A 24,477-nucleotide genomic window follows, 5' to 3' on the forward strand; every position below is an offset into this window, starting at 1 on the left:
TAAGGACCGTTGTTCTGAATATATCCTATCTCTCTCTGTTCCTACGTTTGCAGAAATAACTGTTCTGTACAGTACCAATGGTGTTTTGAAAGTCTGTTGCATTATCTGTAAAAATGATAAAACTCTAATAAAAAATATACATTAAAAACAGGCACCATCTGAGCAATCAGGTGAGCACACCCTGCTACATGTACCAACTTGGCTGTGACTCATGAGATACACACCAGAATCAAGAATTTACACAGGCCATGAGTTACTGTACCTCCAGTTTCAGTTTGTCTACAAATTACTCCTGTGGAGAAGAGTTTAAATTAATTTGGCAGGCGAGGGGTGGTGGCCCCAGGATGAAAGATGAGACAAGAGAAACAAGGTGCACAGAGGACTAGAAGAGACAATAGATAAATAAGCACTAGAATAATGAATAGTTCAGAAATACAAAAGGATGAGCTGCGGAACAAATGCCAAGCAGTCTAAGATGGGTCTGGAATGCATATGTGTAACTGTACATAACATGGTAAATGAAGTTGATCAGCTGCAGGTGCAAATTGTCATCTGGGACTATGACATATTTGCAATAATAAAGGCCCGACTCAAAGGAGGAAATAGTTCGGAATTTGATATTCCTTTTTCAAGGGACTCTAGAAAGAGAGGGAAGGAAAAAGGAGAGCAGTAGCATTAATTAAATAAACAATTTTAGCACTGGAGAGGGATGATGCTGAGGGGAGCTAAGGACAGAGTCAATTTAGTGTGAATTAAAGAACAGAGAAGCTATTACATAATTGGGTGTATACAAGAGGTCAAGTGGGCGACACGGTAGCACAGTGGTTAGCACTGTTGCTTCACAGCGCCAGGGTCCCAGGATCGATTCCCGGCTTGGGTCACTGTCTGTGCAGGGTCTGCATGTCCTCCCAGTGTCTGCGTAGGTTTCCTCCCACAAGTCCCAAAAGACGTGCTTGTTAGGTGAATTGGACATTCTGAATTCTGCCTCTATGTACCCGAACAGGCGCCGGAATGTGACGACTAGATTTTCACAGTAACTTCATTGCAGTGTGAATAATGATAACTTGTGACAATAATAAAGATTATTATTATTATTATTAGGAAGGAGATAAGAGCAGAAATTTTAAAAGCAAATTATAGAAAGATGCAGGGACTAGAGGTCTGTGATAATGGGGACTTCAAAATATGGAATACAACAGTGTAAAGGGAAAGAGGAGGAGGCATTTCTGAAACACATACAAGAAAACCTTCTTGATCAGCAGCGTGGAATGTGGAGGCAGCAGCGAAGTGAAAGAGTTTGTCACAAATCTCAAAGAAAGCTGTCCATGGATGCAAGTACACAGTTCCTGATGATAATTTGATCATGACACTAATTATAGGGGATATCCACCATCGAGCAATAGAGTCAATCAGCCAAAGCAACCAATCACATTGAAGAATTCTCACAGATCCCGAATCCGAAAGTAAAATGCACTTATCTTTCACGGTTTAATCAGTTTACAGAGATCAAAATAGAGATTAGGTCAAACACATCGGATTATGGTAGAAGCTGAAAAATCACACAAACTTTATCATATTAAAAACATGTGAATAGATTGGAGAGTTGGGCAGAGAAATGGTAGATGGAGTTCAATCCTTGTGCAGATGCTGAAGATTGCGGACAGTTTCGGTGTGATTAGAATTGCAACAACAGGGACAGTGTGTTTTCAGCCCATCAAGGAAGCAAGCAGAAGTGAATCTAGTTCTCAGGAACGGAGTTGGACAACTAGAGTATGTTTCAACGGGACAGTATTTGGGGCACAGTGATCAAATCATTGTATATGTTGTGTTGCCCTATTATGTATTTTCTTTTATTTCCTTTTCTTCTCATGTATTTAATGATCTGTTGAGCTGCTCGCAGAAGAATACTTTTCACTGTACCTCGGTACACGTGACAATAAACAAATCCAAATCAACAGGTATATAATAGTAACAGAAAAGAAAGATACAAATGAGTGTAAAAATAACAAGAGAAGGATAAAGTTGGAAAGAGATCTAGTTCTGGTGGATTGAAATCAAGAATTGCTAAGCAAAACCATAATTGAACATTGGGAGGTGTTTAAAGCGAGGAAGGCTCTAATGCAGGTGAGGCACATTCCTATGAGACGGGGGAGAAGATAAAAGAGCTGGCCTGAGAGGGAACAGAGCGAGTACAAATTAGCATAGATAGAGGATTGGCTAACTGGTAAAAGAAAGAGTTGGAATAAGAGGGCAATTTTCAGGATGACAACCTGTTAACTAGTGGTGTGCCACAGGGGTCAGTGCTGGGGCCACAATTATTTACAATATATATTAATGACCACGATGAGGGAGATGAATGTGCTATTGCCAAGTTTGCGGATGACACAAAAACAGGTGAAATGGCAAGTGGAGAGAATGACAGAGTCTACAGAGGGATATAGCCAGGTTAGGTGAGTGGGCAAAAACCTGGCAGATGGGAATATAATGTAGGAAAATGTGAAATTAGGCACTTTGGTAGGAAGATTAAAGGAGCTGAATGTTATTTAAATGGAGAGAGGCTGCAGAAAATTGCAGCACAGACGGATTTGAGGGTCCTCGTACATAAATCACCAAAAGCTAGCAGCAAGTTTAGCGGGAAATTGGGAAGGCAAATGGAATGTTGGCCTTTATTTCAAAGGGAATGGATTATAAAAATAGGGAAGTCCTGCTAAAACTATACAAGGCACTAGTTAGACCACACCTGGAGTACTGTGAACAGTTTTGGTCCCCTTGTCTATGGAAAGATATATTGGCATTGGAGGCAGTGCAGAGAAGGTTCATTCGGTTGATCCCGGATATGGAGGGATTTTCTATTGAGGAGAGGTTGAGTAGGTTGGGCCTGTACTCATTGGAGTTTAAAAGAATGAGAGGCGAACTCATTGAGACATATCGGATTCTCAGGGGGTTTGACAGGGTCAATGCTGAGAGCAGTTCAATTCCCGTACCAGCCTCCCCGAACAGGCGCCAGAATATGGCGACTAGGGGCTTTTCACAGGAACTTCATTTCATTGTTAAACAACACAAGGGAGGAAAAAAAAAAAAAAAGTAGCAATGGAGAATCAAGTCTAGAAACTGCTGTTATGGATTGACTCTATCCCCATTCCCTCTAGTTTAAACAAGCAGGTAGTAATTAACATTCACTTATGGTTGCCAAATTACATTGTTAGACTAGTTTTTTTCTAAAAGAAAGAGAAACTGGGCTTCTTTGGAGTTTCCAGCACATCAATCTGCTGAGTCACAGCTATCGGATAGCAAAAAACATGAACTGTACAAACAGTTCCATTGTCTCTTAATAAAAATAATAGTCACAATAGTCCATGACTTCAGATATTGTTTTAATTTGATGCGAGCATCACTGACAAGGCCAGCATTTATTGCCCATCCCAAATTGGCCTCGGTGGTGATAAATGTGCTTGAACACAGCCAATTTGCATTTGGTAGACCATTTCAAAGGGTTGTGAGAGTTAACAATGCTGCTGGGGCTGAATTCACACACACTGGGTAAGGACAACACGTTTCTTTCCCTAAAGGGCAGCAATGAACCAGCTACCACAAGTTGGCAGTTTCAACGTTACCATTACCGATGCTAGATTATTCAAGATGTATTTAACTGGTGGCAGTATGGTGGCGCAGTGGTTAGCATCCAGGCCCTGGGTCACTGTTGATGCGGAGTTGGCACATTCTCCCAGTGTTTGCGTGGGTCTCACCCCCACAACCTAAAGATACGCAGACTAGGTGGGTTGGCCATGCTAAATTGCCTCTTAATTGGGGGAAAAAATAACTCTAAGCTTATTTTTAAAAACGACTTATTTAACTGGATTTGAGCTTTCCGTTTGAACTCACACCTTCAGATCATTAGTCCTGTCTTCTGGAACCAATATGCTGCTACAACCCATAGCTTCAACAGCCCGAGACGCAGGTTCATTCGCACAATCCATGAGATTTTTAAACAATGGCAAGTCGGGGACTAATAAATATCCCTTAATGATTGGTAGCATTTAAAGTACCCTTGACTAAATTCACCAAGGGTGCCTTGAAACCAGTGATGGTGTTGGTCTATTTTCACAATGTAATACTTCTAAGCCTGGCAGCGGGTGCAAATATTAAAAGTTTCCAATGTAACGAGTGGACACCTGTTGGTTCTAATGTCATCTCTGGTCGAGGCCTGCAAGCTTATCTGGCTTTTTATGTTCATTCATGGGATGTCAGCATCACTGGCAAAGCCGGCATTTTGTTGCTCATCTCAAAATGCCTTTGGATTCAACATTCTTTAAGGAAAGCTCATGAATATGTATGTGTGTGACAAACACTTTGGGATTGTGCATGTGCATATCTTTTAGGAACAGTGTGTGAAAACTTTGGGCAAACGGGGGCGCAGTGCGGCCGGGAGATCCCTCATCCGGATCTACCCGGCTAGCCACGCCTCGAGATCCAACAAAATCTCAATGTGAATGGGATCAGTCCTTAGCAAATCTGCATATTAGAGTGAGGCAGCTAGTCTCACTCTAATATGCGCTCGCCTGATCTACCAAGTCCCTGGGATCTAACCCCTTCACCTGGCAGGCCTTAGACAAATGCCGTTCAGTGCTGGCCTGGTACCCTGGTACTGCCAGCTGGGTGCCTGTCTGGCGATGCCTAGGTGGCACTGCCAGGTTGGTAGGTTGGCATTTTGCCCATGTCGAGAATCAGGCCTGGGGGTGCTCTGCCCCCTTATAAGTGAGATGGGGGCATCCTGATTTCGTCTTGCACAGAGGAGTTCTGGTGAGTGGAGCTCCTCAGTGCAGGAAATGGGACTAATTGTGGCCTCGGCTGTGCATTCCCTGTGGAGGCTTGGATTGCAACAAAGTTCTGTTGTATAGTTTCTTGGTGCTGCAAGGTCGATATGGGACTCTGTTGTAATTCAGTTAGATCACGCCCTTTAGAATTTTCCATTTTTCTGCAGACACTAGGATATGACAGATGTTTCCTGCAGGGATGCCCGAATAAAGATGGTGAAGTCTTGTTATTAAAAAAACACTAATAACACTAAAAACACGTACATACATAGAAGATAGGAGCAGGAAGAGGCCTTTTGGCTCTTTGAGCCTGCTCCGCCATTCATCACGATCATGGCTGATCATCCAACTCAACAGCCGAATCCTGCTTTCTCCCCATAGCCTTTGATCCCATTCTCCCCAAGTGCTATATCCAGCCGCGTTTTGAATATATTCAAAGTTTTAGCATCAACTACTTTCTGTGGTAATGAATTCCACAGGCTCACCAGTCTTTGGGTGAAGAAATGTCGCCTCAGCTCTGTCCGAAATGGTTTACCCTGAATCCTCAGACTGTGGCCCCTGGTTCTGGACACACCCATCATTGGTAACATCTTCCCTGAATCTACCCCGTCTTGTCCTGTTAGAATTTTATACGTCTCTATGAGATCCCCCCTAATTCTTCTGAACTCCAGCGAGAACAATTCCAACCAAGTCAATCTCTCCTCATATGACAGTCCTGCCATCCCTGGAATCAGTCTGGTAAATCTTCGCTGCACTCCCCCGAGAGCAAGAACATCCTTCCTCAGAGAAGGAGACCAAAACTGCACACAATACTCCAGGTGTGGTCACACCAAGACCTCGTTCAATTGCAGCAACACATCCCTGCTTCTATACTCAAAACCTCTCGTCACAATTCACCCTCCCACCTAATTTGGTATCATCTGCAAACTTTGAGATGTTACATTTTGTTCCCTCATCCAAATCATTAATATATATTGTGAATAGCTGGGGTCCCAGCACCGATCCCTGTGGTACCCCACTGGTTACTGCCTGCCAATTTGAAAAGGACCCATTAATCCCTACTCTTTGTTTCCTCTCTGCCAACCAGTTTTCTATCCACCTTAATACATTTCCCCCAATCCCATGCGCTTTAATTTTGCACAATAATCTCTTATGTGGAACTTTGTCAAACGCCTGCTGAAAGTCCAAATATACCACATCGACTGGCTCCCCCTTGTCGACTGTACTGGTTACCTCTTCAAAGAATTCAACAGATTTATCAAGCATGATTTTCCCTTCATAAATCCATGCTGACTCTGACTGATCCTGCCACTGCTTTCTAAATGTTCCGCTATAAAGTCCTTGATAATGGATTCAAGCATTTTCCCCACTACCGATGTCAGGCTTACTGGTCTATAATTCCCTGCTTTCTCTCTACATCCCTTTTTGAATATCGGAGTGACGTGAACTACCCTCCAATCTGCAGGGACAATTCCAGAGTCTATAGAATTCCAGAAGATGACCACCAATGCATCCACTATTTCCAGAGCCGCTTCCTTAAGCACTCTGGGATGCAGATTCTCAGGCCCTGAGGATTTATCCGCCTTCAATCCCATCAGTTTTCCCAATACCATTTCTCTACTAATGTTGATCTCCCTCAGTTCTTCCCTCTCACTAAACCTTTCATTCTCCAATATTTCTGGGATCTGATTTGTGTCCTCGTTTGTGAAGACAGAACCAACCAAAGTGTGTATTCAATTGCTCCGCCATTTCTTTGTCACTTATTATGCATTCCCCTGTTTCTGTCTGTATTGGGCCTATATTTCTCTTTACCAATCTCTTTTTCTTTACATATCTGCAGAAACTCTTATGCAATAATGGGAGATGCGGCAAAAGTTGCGAACAACGTTTAATAAGAACTCCCGAATGAACTTAGTGACACAAACACATGAAACTTAATGTAATGCTATTACTTTTTCCTTCTGCACTCTTCATCATCTGAATTGAGTGTGGAGAAATTGTACACGTTTACCAAGCATAATTTGGAAAGATAATTAGGTGACTTCATAAAAACATGGGAACATTGCATCAGCAATTAATTTCAGGGACTACTTAAAGGAATGAGTAGGCAAATGGGACATGTTAAATCACAACAAGGAGAGATCATGACTTTATATTTTTAAATAAAAGCAGGGGACAAGAGAAGAACAAAAAGATTATTGAGAACAACTGATCTGAAAGGGGAGAGAAAATGCTGGAAAATCTCAGCAGCTCTGGCAGCATCTGTAAGGAGAGAAAAGCGCGAACGTTTTGAGTCCAATGACTCTTTGTCAAAGCTAACAGAGAAAGTGGGAAATATTTATACTGTGGAGTGAGAATGAAAGACGAGTCATAGCCACAGAAACCCAGGGAAACGGGGTGTTAATAGCCACAGGAACCAAGGGAAAAGAGTGCTAATGGCAGTCCCCAGCCAAAAAGCCTTTTGATATCTCTGGGGACTGCCATTAGCACCCTTTTCCCTTGGTTTCTGTGGCTATAACTCATCTTTCATTCTCACTCCACAGTATAAATATTTCCCACTTTCTCTATCTGTTAGCTTTGACAAAGAGTCACTGGACTCGAAACGTTAGCTCTTCTCTCTATCTCCAGATGCTGCCAGACCTGTTGAGATTTTCCAGCATTTTCTCTTGTTTCAGGTTCCAGCATCCGCAGTAACTTGCTTTTGATCTGAAAGGGGACTATGTTTGGATTTATCACTGAATTTCACCTTGGTCTCTCTCGTTACCCATCTGCTATCCTTCGGGCAGCTCGCATTCCATTCCCTTGCCTCTTTAAATCCTCACTCCTCCAACCCGCATCGCGTTTCTACTTGCTGAGATTTGCCATTATCCCAGTGTCAGCCCTTACATTCAGAAGGGTTTCACAGCCTTCATTGGCAAAGATATCCAGTGCTGTGATCTTCCCAGCAGACACTCAAATGCAAAGGCGGCAGAGAAAGGGTGTTCTTCAACAATATCACAATAATAGGGTAATGAATAGTTTTACGTCATAGGTCACTAACTAGTCGCAAATCTCAGGCAAAGGCAAGCCATTATTGTGAACTTAAGAAATAGGAGGGCGGCAGCAGCCCCTCGAGCCAGCTACAGCATTTAATAGAATCATAACTAATCTTTAGCCTCACCGCCATTTTCACACCGTTTCATGGTATCTCCTGGGCTATAAATTTCTATCAACTCCGCCCGATAATCCAATGATTCACAACCCCCTGAGCAAGGATATTTCTCCTCACCTCGATGCCAAACCACCAACCCCTGCAAAGTTTTAGGCTCTCAAGCTAAGGGATACAGCCTCTCAGCTTCTAACCTGTCAAGCCCTCTCAGAACCTTGTGTCAACAAGATCACCTCCACGGTGTGTCGACCTATTCTACTGAAACTCTTCCTTCTCATCCGAGGGACCAATTTAGTGAGCCTTCATTACATCCCGTTTAAGGCAAGTGTTAAGTTCCTTGGGTATAAAATGTGAGTGAGGAAATTAGTCATATTTTGTTAAACAAGAGTCAGAGAAAGACTATACAAGCGCCAAACAGAACAAAAGGTCTTCAAAAAGACAGAGTATCAGAATTGGATGAGAACTCACCTGCATTCTGGGAAATAGCCAGGTGATAACCAGATGACAAAAGGGCTAAAAACACGAACTCAAACAACGCCCACAGCTTCATTCTCCCAGTTTCGATTAGATCGATTGAGTACGAGCAATGTCATCCACCAGAGTATTCAGCTTCCCTGCAACAAGAGCAATGCCTCAGTTATATTTCAATGGGTGATTAAAATCCAGAGCACTCAAGTATGTGACACAGAGAGTATTGCCTTTTTGTACTATTTGGGTACATCCTGTAGGAACTGGTAGAAGTCATGCTGAATATCTCAATTCTGCAGACTGTAAACAGTGCTGTTAGGCGCTGATAACACTTAATATTCTGGCTGACACTGTATCCTGTACACAGCAACATATATTGTCGGATCAACAGTTTTGTGCTCTGAAAATTGTGAATATCCATTTGTCATTGGCAAGTCTCCTGACAGCTCTGACTTTTGGGGTATAGTTTCAGTACCTCACACCTGAATGGCTACTTGTCATGTGTGAGCCTGTAGTCCAAAGGGGGTGGGGGTGGGGGCTCACTCATATGGGTAATCACAGTCAACCAGATTATTTTCTCCCTTGATATCTCCACATGTACTTTCACAAGCAAAGGTCATTAAGCCTGGTAAAATGGCCACTTCCTGACTCAGAGGCGCTACGGCAAACGGCTGTGCAGCCCGAGGACAGGTGACAGTGAATCCTTACCTAGAGCCTCCTGGTTCCAGCATCAAATGAAAATATTTAACAGTAAATCAATGTTATTTCAACAGTTACTTAAAAAAAAGACTCGTGCAAGACTGGAATAAAACAGAAAACGGAATTTATCTACAGTAATCCAAGCTGGACATCGAATACCGCAGCATAACAGCTTTGGAGCCTGCTCTTCACAGAATCGCCCACAGTAAATGAGAATTAGTGATCCGCTGGGAGCAGAAGTCGAGATCTCCAAATCACTTTACCGTAAATGCGATGATTGATTGACCTGCAAATCAGTGCTTTGGTTGGAGCCTTGAAATAATACTGCACAAACCGTAAAAGCATGGAGCTATGTTACTGCCATTCAATTGACTTTGGCTGATTTCCCTTGGTGGCTCAAACTGCATTGCATCAGATTTAGCCTCAGATGTGACAAGATGTTGAGTTGGTCAGAAGGGGAGACCATCAGTACTGCAGAAGAAATCCTCAGCCTGGCCTAAAATATGAACTCGCTTCCTGAAAAGGTGGTGGAAGCTGAACCATAAGGCAGAGGTAGATAGATTTTTGATAAGCAAAAGGGTGATAGGTTATCGGGGGCAGGCAGAATGCAGATTTGAGGTTACTATCAGATCAACCATGGAGCAGACTCAAGGGGCCAGACAGTCTACTCCTGCTCCTTGTTACATATGAGCTTGAGCTTATACGATCCCTTTAATGTGATAAAACATCACAGGAGCATGATGAAGGCAGGTATTAGCAGAAGTTACCAAGAGGTTTTAACAGAGTTTCTCAGGAGGAGAGAGAAAGACAGAGAATTTTAGGGATCAAGAGCAGAATTCTTGTCAATTGTCTCCTCCAGCTCAGGGACAACAAAGGCCTCTTACGCCCCCAGGTGAGATCAGCTCATAGGTCCAGACTAGCTAGTCATTCAAATAGCGGAACAGCTCACTGTCTTAGTCAGGTGAGCAGTTATAGGAAGCCTCTTGTTGACATATTCATGTATGCTAATGGGTCTCTTGTGTCATTGCTCACAGAAAATCAAAACATAGCAAATATTCCTCAAGAGTGCAATTATCATGCTGGAAGTTTACATATAGAGATCAGCGTGTTTTGGAACACACAAAACGCCATCTCAGCGAAGAAGTGCTCAGCTACAAACACAACTGTCTACCACACAATGGCAGTGCTCAAATAAGGAGTACATGGCATACATAAATTTTACATATTACGGGCAAGCTTTAAGTAGGTCACTTTTGACAATGTTACACTTTGAAAAGTTTTTGTGGACCAAATATTCAGTTTTCAACTGAGGTTAGGATCAATGAATGTCATTCTTCACATACGGAAATGGAATATTGCAATGCCAAAGGGTCATAAAATGTTCTCTGTAATTCAGTCATCCCCAGGGCCTGTCAATCAAGAACACGGATGTAAATAGCAGCCAAATTAATTAAAAATTACAGTAGAAAATGCTGGAAATAATAGTATCTATGTTTGCCCTTATAACAACAGTCACTACTCTTCAAGCATAACCTAACTTAAGTATTGCTTTGCTGCATTGTGATGAGATAAGGTGTGATGAGGTACTGGAGACATGCAGTCTTGCTGGGGCACAGCTCAATAGACACAACATCCAAGTGGCTCTGCTTTGTACCACGCTGGGTGAGGCCTTTAACTAAAAGATGCTTTGCCTAAGTGGCTAGACAGTATTTCTTGGCAAGGTACTCAACTGTGAAACCCATACATTTGGAAATTATCTCATTCTCTGCCAGCAGAGCTCACCTGGTCGTGAGTGAACAGAAGCAGGAACTGAGGCTGAATATTTTTATATCCCCTCCCCTGGCCGAGGTACTAAAAAAACAATTACAGTTTCTTGGGAGGCAGGAAGGTTTCCTGCTGTAAACTCTTCCCAGATACCTCTCAAAGATAAGACACAAAAGTGTTGATTGTGAAAAGACCGTTTAGCCTACAGATGCTATTCCTTGCAACTTTAATCATCAGATTTCCTCCATGGTTCTTTCCATTTCCCGAGGAGATAAATTTGAGTACATTGCAATTTAATTTCAGAAATAAATTTGTTCTGAAAAGGTTCCACGTACTTTAAATATTAAAGCAAAATGCATAACCCAGCAAGCCTAGGAGAATGCGTTTACCACGGCTGGATGAAGTGGCAATGTAATATATAATGGATTGTAAGTTTACTCATAGAATAAACACATTTAAAAATAAATAACATTTTAATGAAATAACTAATGTAAAAAACGCCATAATTTACATTTGTGTACTGCAGGAGTGCAGACGCTGTCTCAATCCACTTTACATTATGCTGGTAAAAAAAAACATTAGTAAGCATCCACAAAACAGATTACAAGGAAATCAAGGGGTAAGTTAATGGAATTCTGTCCACTTGCCTGCATAAGTGCAGCTCCGACAACATTCAAGAAGCTTCTTAGCATTCAAAGCGGCCCACTTGATCGTCACCCCAACCACCACCTTAAACAATCGCTCCCTGCACTTTCGACACACAGTGGCAGCCGTTATGCACCATCTGTAAGATGCACTGCAGCAACTCACCAAGACTCCTCCGACAGCACCTTCCAAGCATGCAACCTCTTTCACCGAGAAGGACAAGGGCATCTCAGACACATGGGAACACCACCACCTGCAAAGATCCACTCGCTATCCTGACTGTTGCAGTCTTAATCCTGAAACTCCCGAGCAGGGCTGCGGGTGTAGCTAAACCACATGGACTGCAACAGTTCAAGTACCAGGTTCACCATCACCTTCTCAAAGCCAACGAAGAAAGGCTAACAACTGCTGGGCTGGCCAATGATACATTCCACATACAAATTTTAAAAATCGCCATGCCAGTTTGTACTGAACCTTGAAAGTTCAAAAAGAACACTTATTAACCAATAGCTGCACTGGTAAAGTTCAAAACATCTAGTTGGAAACATGAAATGAAAATGAAAATCGCTTATTGTCACAAGTAGGCTTCAATGAAGTTACTGTGAAAAGCCTCTAGTCGCCACATTCCGGCACCTGTTAGGGGAGGCTGGTACGGGAACCGAACCGTGCTGCTGGCCTGCTTGGTCTGCTTTAAAAGCCAGCTATTTAGCCCAGTGTGCTAAACCAGCCCCTTCCAGGGAAATATATTCCTACTTTCTGACCTCCCATCAAATGCTGGCCAAGCCGGGATGGGATCCATGTATTACAATTTCCTCACAGGCACATAAATGCGCAACTTTCACAAAATGGTTGGAATTGGAGTGTCAGCGCAGGAATCTGAACTCCACACACACAGATATTTTGTCTGAAGCAGATTTTACAAAGAACTGTGGAATGCAACAAAACAACACATTTTCATCGCTGACCATCACTATGGGCAACGCTGTGTTAACACTGATGGTTGGCAAGTATGTAGATATTGCACTATCCCAAAAACAAACAAGGTTAAAGGGGAAAAACAGTAGCCATCTGAATGGGTTGCTGGGAACAACCAAGTGACATAAAATCTCTCCCACCAGATAACACCTTGGAAGTGGGTCTAATCCAGAGCAGTGACCCCAATCCAGAGGCCTAGGGAATAATGGTAGCATCTCCACCATCAGCCATTCCATGATATACAAACTTAGGAATTGAATCTGGAACTTTCTGATCTGGACAAAGCTATTAGGGGAGATACTGAAACACAAGCATTTGAATTCAGTGTATCATTTTCCACTGGTAGTTGTTTTCCACAGGAGTCCCTTACAGTACACGGAGGGATTTATACGTCTATCATTTTACAACCATAACCAACAGAAACAATCCCACAATTATGCAAGTGCCTTTGCAAGAACCTCCGGACAGAATTGACCGTCTCTCAGCCAAGGTCTCCGAATTTCTCAAATGTAGGAAACTAACATCCACAAACTCCACTCACTGCAAATGACATTAGAAATGAAAAAAAGATGAAAATCGCTTATTGTCACAAGTAGGCTTCAAACGAAGTTACTGTGAAAAGCCCCTAGTTGCCACATTCCGGCGCCTGTTTGGGGAGGCTGGTACGGGAACCGAACCGTGCTGCTGGCCTGCCTTGGTCTGCTCTCAAAGCCAGCGATTTAGCCCTGTGCTAAACCAGCCCCTGTTTACTTCCCATACTTAATGAAAATGGTGTTTAAATTTATTTACAAACCGCTGCCAACATTGATATAGTGTGCTTTTGTTGGCACAACCTGAGAATAAGTTCGATCCGAGGCGAACAATTGGAAGCAGTATGACGACTTGCATTTACATGAGCATGTGAAAGATCACCTTATCAGTCACACCACATTGAATTGATGCTCTCATTGCAGTCATTATCGCACCAAAAACTCTTGTTTTCATACAATATATTCACAATGAATTGCATAACCCCAGATCGAATAATAAATTTAAATAATCCATGGGGTCAAATGATCTTGAAAACAAATTCTCGCCATGTCAAATTTACTTGAAGGAGCTGAGCAACGTCCCCTCTGAAATATTTTTCATTGTGCACAGCCTATTTATTTCAGCATGTGGAACCTTTCAATTTTGTCTCTTCACACAGCATCTTAAATGGGCTTGCACAGTACCTTCAGCGTTACAGAGTAGTCACACAGGCAGCTTACAGGGAACATTGCTGCTGACTCATGCTGTGCTACACCTGCATGAACGGCAGTCATCCTGTGGTCTCCCACTACTGCAGCCATTCTTCAGTGTCCCCAGACAGCAAGTGTAGGTGAACTATTTGACTGTGGGGCATCACAGTGGAGCCCAATATTGCCAATATCCATTATTCATCTGTATGCAATGTTTATCTCTTGGCAGAATTTTGCACCCAATTTGAAATCTACTTGTGTTATGTCACTTTCTTTACTCAGAGGAACAGGGAAACCAAAAACTATAATTTTAATAAATCTTTATTATTGTCACAAGTAAGCTTACATTAACACTGCAATGAAGTTACTGTGCAAATCCCCGAGTCGCTACATTCCGGCACCTGTTCGGGTACACAGGGGGAGAATTCAGAATGTCCAATTCACCTAACAAATACGTCTTTCGGGACTTGTGGGAGGAAACCGGAGCACCCGGAGGAAACCCACGCAGACATGGGGAGAACGTGCAGACTCCGCACAGACAGTGACCCAAGCCAGGAATCAACCTGTGCTGTGAAGCAACAGTGCTAACCACTGTCACCATGCCGCTCATATCTAGAAGCAAGCTATTCCATAAGAGCCATCAAATTAACAAAATGTCCCACTTTGTCATTATGTTTGGAAAAAGTACAATGGAAGTCAGAGAGCTGGCATGGGCCTGATGAGCTGAGTTGTAATGATTCCAAAGTTGACTAAGAAGTATCCAATGACAATTTATCAAAAAACATCTCCGCAGACCTCCCGTCTAGAGTTGGTGCCTTTTCCCACAGCAGGAACCTTAAGGTACAAGTCACCCGGCTGAAGGCAATCTCTTAAATGATTTAACTAATCTCAACTGGGGTGAAAGGAGCAGCAGCACAACTAGGACCAACTGAACATGGAGACAAAGAAACAGCAGCCAGAATCAGAGTCTCCTCGGTAAAGGAGAAGAGAACTTTGGAAGGGGCAGGGTGCTGGGAATCTACTTCATTCCAGACACAGGTGAACACCACCACCTGCAAGTTCCCATCCAAGCCATGCACCACAGTGACTTGTAATTGTATCCCTGCCCCTGCACAGTTGCTGGGTCAAATTCCTTAAACTAATCAGTCTATGGCTGTACCTGCACCACATAGACTGCACCACATGGAAGCCAGCATGCAGGTGGATGCAACAAGCAATTAGGAAAGCAAATGGTATGTTAGCCTTTATTGCAAAACGATTTGAGTACATGAGTAAAAGTGTCTTGCTGCAATTGTATTGAATCTTTGTGAGACCACACCTGGTGTATTGCGTGCAGTTTTGTTCGTCTTACCCAAGGAAAGGTGAACTTGCCATAGGGGAAGTGCAACAAGTGTAATGGAATATTCCTCACTTGCCTGGACGAGTGCAGCTCCATCAACACTCCGGAAGCTCGATGCCATCCAGCAGCCCGCTTGATCACTACTCCTTCCACAAACATTCAACCACCACCACCGACGAACAGTGGCAGCAGTGTGGACCATCTACAAGATGCACTGCAGGAACTTACCAAGGCTCCTTAGACAGCAAACCCACAACTCTACCATTTAGGATGACGAGAACAGCAGATACCTGGGAACACCACCACCTAGAGGTTCCCCTCCAAGTCACTCAGCATCCTGACTTGGAAATACATCGTTGTTCCTTCATTGTTGCTGGGTCAAACTCCTGGAACTCCCTCTCTAACAGCACTGTGGGTGTACCTACCCACATGGACTGCAGCGGTTCAAGAAGGCAGCTCACTGCCACCTCCTGAAGGGATTGGCAATAAATGCTGACCTAGCTAGCATCCAGTAAATTGATTTAAAAAGAAAATCAAAAGTTCACCAGATTGATTCCTTTGTTTTTCTCTTCTCAACACTCGGTGATGGTTGGGTCGGTGATGGTGGGCTATCTTCACAAACCCCTCAGTTTTATAATGATCCACTCCTCATGAATAATTCCACAACGAACTCAACATAGAACAAAATCAGTAGGTTAGTTCATTTTTGCACACACTCAAATGCAGAGAGGGGGGGTGTCACTATGTAACCTCCGATACAGTCACAAAATAAAAGAGAGCTAATGGAAAGAAAGAGGTTCAGGACAAAGACCACAGACAAAATAAGAATTATTGTTTCACGTGAGTCCAGGGTCCAAAATCAAAAGTTCAATTGTGTATCTGTTCAGAGAGCTTAACAGGCTGAAGCTGATACTAGGTGATCACTTTTCCAGTACTTCCGTGATGGGGGGGAAGCATGTAGTTCAAGGCAGTGGCTCACTACTACTTATTATGGGGCAATTAGGAATGGGCAATAAATACTGGCCTTTTCAGCACGCTCACGTCTCAAGAATGAATTAAAAATCAACTATCCAACATTCATTAGACCTCTCCGCTACGTCAAAGAACATTCAAACATGATTTGCCTTTTTTTTTTTTTAATCCCCAAAAACTTTAATTGATCAGCTCGTACTTTCCAAATGATAATCAATTTTATCCCTGATTATTGTCACAGCATTTCCCAACAAGCTAAAATCAAACCAAAATACAGTGGATGCTAGAAATTTGAAATGAAAAACGAGAGAAAATATACACATCTATATCATCCTGGCTACTTTATCATTTTTTGTAAATATAATGAACAAACGCTTTACATTGGCTGAAGACATGACTGGCTGCGACTCTCACAAAAAGTAATTTCTCGCCTTCGGAAAACCACAGCAACCTCACGATCTCTAAAATGACCCGTGACTGTGGTAATCAAAAATGTAATGAAACAAAGGCTCGTCACATATCTGAGCCAATGAAGAAGAAATATCTGTGAGGACAAAGGACACTGAGACCTCTGGTAAACTTTATTAATGGATGAGACATTAACCATCTCAAACATCCAGACCAGAAATGGACACCCTCTGTCCAAACCAAGGTGAGGAAGCTACTGGAACCTGTTAAATTGCCTTTTGAAGCCTGAGGGGGCAGTCTGCCATCTTCTATCAACCTGTCCGGGTTAAAATGCCTGGCCCTCATCAACTTAGAAACTTCTTGACTAGTGCCTACTACAAGATTAATTAATCTCTACGTGCTTCTCCCATCACGGAAGTACTGGAAAAGTGATCACCTAGTATCAGTTTCAGCCTGTTAAGCTCTCTGAATGAATACACCATTGAATTGTTGATTTTGGACCCAGGACTCGCGTGAAACAATAATTCTTATTTTGTCTGTGGTTTTTGTCCTGAACCTCTTTCTTTCCATTAGCTCTCTTTTATTTTGTGACTGTATCGGAGTTACATAGTGACACCCCCCCTCTCTGCATTTGAGTGTGCGCAAAAATGAACTAACCCTCTGATTTTGCTCTATCTTGAGTTTGTTGTGGAATTATTCACGAGGAGTGAATCATTCTAAAGCTGAGGGGTTTGGGAAGATACCCCACCATCACAGAGTGTTGAGAGGAGAAAAACAAAGGAATCAATCTGGTGAATTTTTGATTTTCTTTTAAAATCAATTTACTGGATGGGGGGCGTCGCTGGTTAGCCCAGCATTTATTGCCAATCCCTAGTTGCCCTTCAGAAAGTGGTAGTGAGCTGCCTTCTTGAACCGCTGCAGTCCATGTGGTGTAAGTACACCCACAGTGCTGTTAGAGAGGGAATTCCAGGGGTTTGACCCAGCCACAATGAAGGAACAACGATATATTTCCAAGTCGGGATGCTGAGTGACTTGGAGGGGAACCTCTAGGTGGTGGTGTTCCCAGGTATCGGCTGTTCTCGTCATCCTGAATGGTAGAGTTGTGGGTTTGTTGTCTAAGGAGCCTTAGTAAGTTCCTGCAGTGCATCTGGCAGATGGTACACACTGCTGCCACTGTTCGTCGGTGGCGGAGTGGTTGAATGTTTGTGGAAGGAGTAGTAAACAAGTGGGCTGCTGGTTGGCGTTGGGCTTCCGTAGTGTTGATGGAGTTGCACTCATCCAGGCAAGTGAAGAATATTCCATTACACTTGTTGCACTTCCCCTATGGCAAGTTAATCTTTCCTTGAGTAAGACGGACAAAACTGCACGCAATACACCAGGTGTGGTCTCACAAAGATTCAATACAATTGCAGCAAGACACGTTTACTCCTGTACTCGAATCCTTTTGCAATAATTAGGTTTTTGCACTGAGTGCTGAATTTGGTGCATTTTGAGTGCTATAGTAAGAGTTTGGTGACCGAGGGAGTATAAGGCTTCATTTTTATCTAAAGTTTAGTCTTTCTTTTATTTAGTTAATTAACTTAAAAGTTGCTGTTTGGTTTCGAAGAAGGTGAATTTTCAATCAGCTTTAAAAAAGCTTCTACTTGTAGGCACTTGCAGCTGGAGCTTGTTAATTAGTTAATTGGATTAGGCCAGTTTTCAGAGGCTAGATTCACAGTATAAAAGTGATCCCCTACAGTGTAGACGTTGTTTGCACTGAGTGCTGAATTTGGTGCATTTTGAGTGCTATAGTAAGAGTTTGGTGACCGAGGGAGTGCTGAATTTGCTGCATTTTGAGTGCTATAGTAAGAGTTTGGTGACCAAGGGAGTTAGGTGAGGAGGGAGTAAGGTGCTCCTTTCATTTTGTTTCCGACATTTCCGCGAAGAGTGAGAAGAGAGCCAGGAGTTTACAGAAAGTGTAGCTGACTGGGAGCAGAGTCGGAGGGCGGAGATATAATTAGTCCACAGGGCAGCTATATTCTGTCAGGTAAGAGGGGATGGAGGCTAGGCCAGTTGCATGCTCCTCCTGTAGGATGTGGGTGGTGAGGGATACCACCGGTGTCCCCACTGACTATACCTGCGGGAAGTGCACCCAACTTCAGCTCCTCAAAGACAGTGTTAGGGAACTGGAGCTGAAGATGGATGAACTTCGGATCATCCGGGAGGCAGAGGGGGTGATTGAGAAGAGTTACAGGGAGGTAACCACTCCCAAGGTACAGGACAAGAATAGCTGGGTTACAGTCAGGGATCCCTTCTGGCCGTTCCCCTTCAAAACAAGTATACCGTTTTGGATGCTGTTGGGGGGGATGACCTACCGGGGGAAGGCCCTAGTGGCCAGGTCTCTGGCACTGAGTCTGGCTCTGGGGCTCAGAAGGGAAGGGGGGAGAATAGAAAAGCAATAGTTGTAGGAGATTCAATGGTTAGGGGAATGGATAGGAGATTCTGTGGTCGCGAGCGAGACTCCCGGAAGGTATGTTGCCTCCCGGGTGCCAGGGTCAGGGATGTCTCGGATCGTGTCTTCAGGATCCTTAAAGGGGGAGGGTGAGCAGCCAGAAGTCGTGGTGCACATTGGTAACAACGACATAGGTAGGAAAAGGGGCGTGGAGGTAATAAACAAGTTTAGGGAGTTAGGCTGGAAGTTAAAAGCCAGGACAGACAGAGTTGTCATCTCTGGTTTGTTGCCGGTGCCACATGATAGCGAGGCTAGGAATAGGGAGAGAGTGCAGTTGAACACGTGGCTGCAGGAATGGTGAGGGAGGGCTTCAGGTATTTGGATAATTGGAGCGCATTCTGGGGAAGGTGGGACCTGTACAAGCAGGACGGGTTGCATCTGAACCAGAGTGGCACCAATATCCTGGGAGGGAGGTTTTCTAGTACTCTTCGGGAGGGTTTAAACTAATTTGGCAGGGGAATGGGAACCGGATTTGTAGTCCAGCAACTAAGGTAGCCGATATTTAGGACGCCAAAGCGTGTAATGAGGCAGTGGGGAAGGGAACACTGACAAAGGAGAGTACTTGCAGGCACGGAGATGGGTTGAAGTGTGTATACTTCAACGCAAGAAGCATCAGGAATAAGGTGGGTGAACTTAAGGCATGGATCGGTACTTGGGACTACGATGTGGTGGCCATCACGGAAACTTGGATAGAAGAGGGGCAGAAATGGTTGTTGGAGGTCCCTGGTTATAGATGTTTCAATAAGATTAGGGAGGGTGGTAAAAGAGGTGGGGAGTGGCATTGTTAATTAGAGATAGTATAACAGCTGCAGAAAGGCAGTTCGAGGAGTATCACCCTAATGAGTAGTATGGGTTGAAGTCAGAAATAGGAAAGGAGCAGTCACCTTGTTAGGAGTTTTCTATAAGCCCCCCAATAGTAGCAGAGATGTGGAGGAACAGATTGGGAAACAGATTTTGGAAAGGTGCAGAAGTCACAGGGTAGTAGTCATGGGTGACTTTAACTTCCCAAATATTGAGTGGAAACTCTTTAGATCAAATAGTTTGGATGGGGTGGTGTTTGTGCAGTGTGTCCAGGAAGCTTTTCTGACACAGTATGTAGATTGTCCGACCAGAGGAGGGGCAATATTGGATTTAGTACTTGGTAATGAACCAGGGCAAGTGATAGATTTGATAGTGACCACAATTCTATGACTTTCACTTTAGTAACGGAGAGGGATAGGTGCGTGCAACAGGGCAAGGTTGACAATTGGGGGGGGAAGGGTAAATACGATGTTGTCAGACAAGAATTGAAGTGCATAAGTTGGGAACATAGGCTGTCAGGGAAGGACACAAGTGAAATGTGGAACTTGTTCAAGGAACAGGTACTACGTGTCCTTGATATGTATGTCCCTGTCAGGCAGGGAAGAGATGGTCGAGTGAGGGAACCATGGTTGACAAGAGAGGTTGAATGTCTTGTTAAGAGGAAAAAGGAGACTTATGTAAGGCTGAGGAAACAAGGTTCAGACAGGGCATTGGAGGGATACAAGATAGCCAGGAGGGGACTGAAGAAAGGGATTAGGAGAGCTAAGAGAGGGCATGAACAATCTTTGGCGGGTAGGATCAAGGAAAACCCAAAGGCCTTTTACACATATATGTGAGAAATATGAGAATGACGAGAGCGAGGGTAGGTCCGATCAAGGACAGTAGCGGGAGATTGTGTATTGAGTCTGAAGAGATAGGAGAGGTCTTGAACGAGTACTTTTCTTCTGTATTTACAAATGAGAGGGGCGATATTGTTGGAGAGGACAGTGTGAAACAGACTGGTAAGCTCGAGGAAATACTTGTTAGGAAGGAAGATGTGTTGGGCATTTTGAAAAACTTGAGGATAGACAAGTCCCCCGGGCCTGACGGGATATATCCAAGGATTCCATGGGAAGCAAGAGATGAAATTGCAGAGCCGTTGGCAATGATCTTTTTGTCCTCACTGTCAACAGGGATGGTACCAGGGGATTGGAGAGTGGCGAATGTCGTGCCCCTGTTCAAAAAAGGGACTAGGGATAACCCTGGGAATTACAGGCCAGTTAGTCTTACTTCGGTGGTAGGCAAAGTAATGGAAAGGGTACTGAAGGATAGGATTTCTGAGCATCTGGAAAGACACTGCTTGATTAGGGATAGTCAGCACGGATTTGTGAGGGGTAGGTCTTGCCTTACAAATCTTATTGAATTCTTTGAGGAGGTGACCAAGCATGTGGATAAAGGTAAAGCAGTGGATGTAGTGTACATGGATTTTAGTAAGGCATTTGATAAGGTTCCCCATGGTAGGCTTCTGCAGAAAGTAAGGAGGCATGGGATAGTGGGAAATTTGGCCAGTTGGATAACGAACTGGCTAACCGATAGAAGTCAGAGAGTGGTGGTGGATGGCAAATATTCAGCCTGGATCCCAGTTACCAGTGGCGTACCGCAGGGATCAGTTCTGGGTCCTCTGCTGTTTGTGATTTTCATTAATGACTTGGATGAGGGAGTTGAAGGGTGGGTCAGCAAATTTGCAGACGGTACGAAGATTGGTGGAGTTGTGGATAATAAGTAGGGCTGTTGTCGGCTGCAAAGAGACATAGATAGGATGCAGAGCTGGGCTGAGAAGTGGTAGATGGAGTTTAACCCTGAAAAGTGTGAGGTTGTCCATTTTGGAAGGACAAATATGAATGCGGAATACAGGGTTAACGGTAGAGTTCTTGGCAATGTGGAGGAGCAGAGAGATCTTGGGGTCTATGTTCATACATCTTTGAAAGTTGCCACTCAAGTGGATAGAGCTGTGAAGAAGGCCTATGGTGTGCTCGCGTTCATTAACAGAGGGATTGAATTTAAGAGCCGTGAGGTGATGATGCAGCTGTACAAAACTTTGGTAAGGCCACATTTGGAGTACTGTGTACAGTTCTGGTCACCTCATTTTAGGAAGGATGTGGAAGCTTTGGAAAAGGTGCAAAGGAGATTTACCAGGATGTTGCCTGGAATGGAGAGTAGGTCTTACGAGGAAAGGTTGAGGGTGCTAGGCCTTTTCTCATTAGAACGGAGAAGGATGAGGGGCGACTTGATAGAGGTTAATAAGATGATCAGGGGAATAGATAGAGTCGACAGTCAGAGACTTTTTCCCCGGGTGGAACAAACCATTACAAGGGGACATAAATTTAAGGTGAAAGGTGGAAGATATCGGAGGGATATCAGAGGTAGGTTCTTTACCCAGAGAGTAGTGGGGGCATGGAATGCACTGCCTGTGGAAGTAGTTGAGTCAGAAACATTAGGGACCTTCAAGCAGCTATTGGATAGGTACATGGATTATGGTAAAATGATATAGTGTAGATTTATTTGTTCTTAAGGGGAGCACGGTAGCATTGTGGATAGCACAATTGCTTCACAGCTCCAGAGTCCCAGGTTCGATTCCGGCTTGGGTCACTGTCTGTGCGGAGTCTGCACGTCCTCCCCGTGTCTGCGTGGGTTTCCTCCGGGTGCTCCGGTTTCCTCCCACAGTCCAAAGATGTGCAGGGTAGGTGGATTGGCCATGATAAATTGCCCTTAGTGTCCAAAATTGCCCTTGGTGTTGGGTGGAGGTGTTGGGTTTGGGTAGGGTGCTCTTTCCAAGAGCCGGTGCAGACTCAGGGGGCCGAATGGCCTCCTTCTGCACTGTAAATTCAATGATAATCTATGATTAATCTAGGACAAAGGTTCGGCACAACATCGTGGGCTGAAGGGCCTGTTCTGTGCTGTATTTTCTATGTTCTATGTAATAAAGGCTAACATACCATTTGCTTTCCTAATTGCTTGTTGCATCCACCTGCATCAACTCATGAACAAGGAGACTGGGGGAAGCAGTGGCATAGTGGTATTGTCGTTCAGTTAGTAATCCAGAGGCCCAGGGAAATGCTCGGAGGACACAGGTTTGAATCCCACCAGTAGGTGGAATTTGAATTCAATAAAAATCTGGAATTGAAGTCGAATGATGACCATTAAACCAGTGTCATTTTTTGTAAAAACCCATCTGGTTCACTAATGTCCTTTAGGGAAGGAAAACTGTCGTCCTTACCTGGTCTGGTCTCCATGTGATCCCAGACCACAGCAATGTGGTTGATTCTTAAATGCCCTCCGGGATGGGCAATAAATGCTGGCCCAGCCAGCGACGCCCACATCCCATGAACTAATAAAAAACAAAAATCCCAGTCCATTTGGACATCAACACTTGCCAATCTCTCATCCTTTCTGTTTCTCCTTCCAAAGTGGATAACTTCACACTGATTCACATAGTATTCCATCTGCTATGTTCCTACCCACTCACAAAGTCTGTCTAAGTCCCCTTGGAGCCTCTTTGCATCCTCCTCACAACTTACATTCCCACCTAATTTTGTGTCATCAGCAAACTTGGAAATATTACATTTGGTTCGCCCACACCCAAATCATCGGTATATATTGTAAATAGCTGAGACCGAAGCAGTGATCTTTGTGGAATCCACTAGTCACAGTCCGGCTACCTGAAAATTACCTTTTTAATCCTACTCTGTTTTCTGTTCCCCACAACTCATATTTTATGTCTTGCATTTGCAGATCTGGGTGTCCTGGTACATGAATCACAAAATATAGGTGCATTCGACAGGCAAATGGAAAGTTGGTGCTTATTCCCTGCAGAATGGAATATAAAAGTAGGAACATTTTACTCCAGTTATACAGGGCTTTGGTGAAACCACATCTAGAATACTGTGAACAGTTTTGATCTTCTTATTTGAAGAAGGATATAATTGCATTAAAAAACAGTTCAGGTTCACTCCTCTCACCCCTGGGATAAAGAGCTCATCTTATGGAGAAAGGCTGGGTCTATACCCATTGGAGTTTAGATGAATGAGAGGTGATCTTATTGAAACAGATATGATCCTGATTGGACTTGATAAAGTGGGTACCGGGAGGATATTTGCTCTTGGGGAGAGTTAATCGAGGAGACACAGTTTGAAAATAAGAGGTCTCCCTTTTTATTTTCTCTCAGACATGGAACATAGAACATGCAGTGCAGAAGGAGGCCATTCAGCTCATTGGGTCTGCACCGACCCACTTAAGCCCTCACTTCCACCCTATCCCCGTAACCCAATAACCCCTCCTAACCTTTTTGGTCAATAAGGGCAATTTATCATGGCCAATCTACCTAACCTGCACGTCTCTGGTTCGCTGATCTGTGGAATTTTCTTACCTGGAAAGCAATGGTGGCTGGGACACTGAATTTATTCAAGGCCGGGTTACATAGATTTTTAATTGACAAAGGAATAAAGGATTATGGAAGGCAGACAGGCAGGGTTGAGACTTCAACCACTAGGGGCAGCACGGTAGCATTGTGGATAGCACAATTGCTTCACAGCTCCAGGGTCCCAGGTTCGATTCCGGCTTGGGTCACTGTCTGTGCGGAGTCTGCACATCCTCCCCGTGTCTGCGTGGGTTTCCTCCGGGTGCTCCGGTTTCCTCCCACAGTCCAAAGATGTGCACGTTAGATGGATTGGCCATGATAAATTGCCCTTAGTGCC

At 43.8% G+C, this 24,477-nt stretch overlaps 1 protein-coding gene across 7 annotated transcripts in view; it reads right to left on the reverse strand.

The window, feature by feature from the left end:
* lifra (LIF receptor subunit alpha a) overlaps positions 1–24,477 on the reverse strand; it is a 265,109-nt gene that overhangs the window by 69,666 nt on the left and 170,966 nt on the right. For 5 of the 7 annotated variants that reach the window (XM_072515625.1, XM_072515629.1, XM_072515628.1 and 2 more), the window contains one exon: positions 8,431–8,576. In XM_072515625.1, coding sequence (XP_072371726.1) covers positions 8,431–8,512 — 82 coding nt within the window. In that variant the 5' untranslated portion in view covers positions 8,513–8,576. Of the gene's footprint in view, positions 1–8,430; positions 8,577–23,453; positions 23,591–24,477 lie in introns of all 7 variants that reach the window. The other 2 variants (XM_072515627.1, XM_072515626.1) reach the window with 1 other exon arrangement.

Source organism: Scyliorhinus torazame, chromosome 9, assembly GCF_047496885.1.
Source record: "Scyliorhinus torazame isolate Kashiwa2021f chromosome 9, sScyTor2.1, whole genome shotgun sequence".
NCBI classification, from domain to species: Eukaryota; Metazoa; Chordata; class Chondrichthyes; order Carcharhiniformes; family Scyliorhinidae; genus Scyliorhinus; species Scyliorhinus torazame.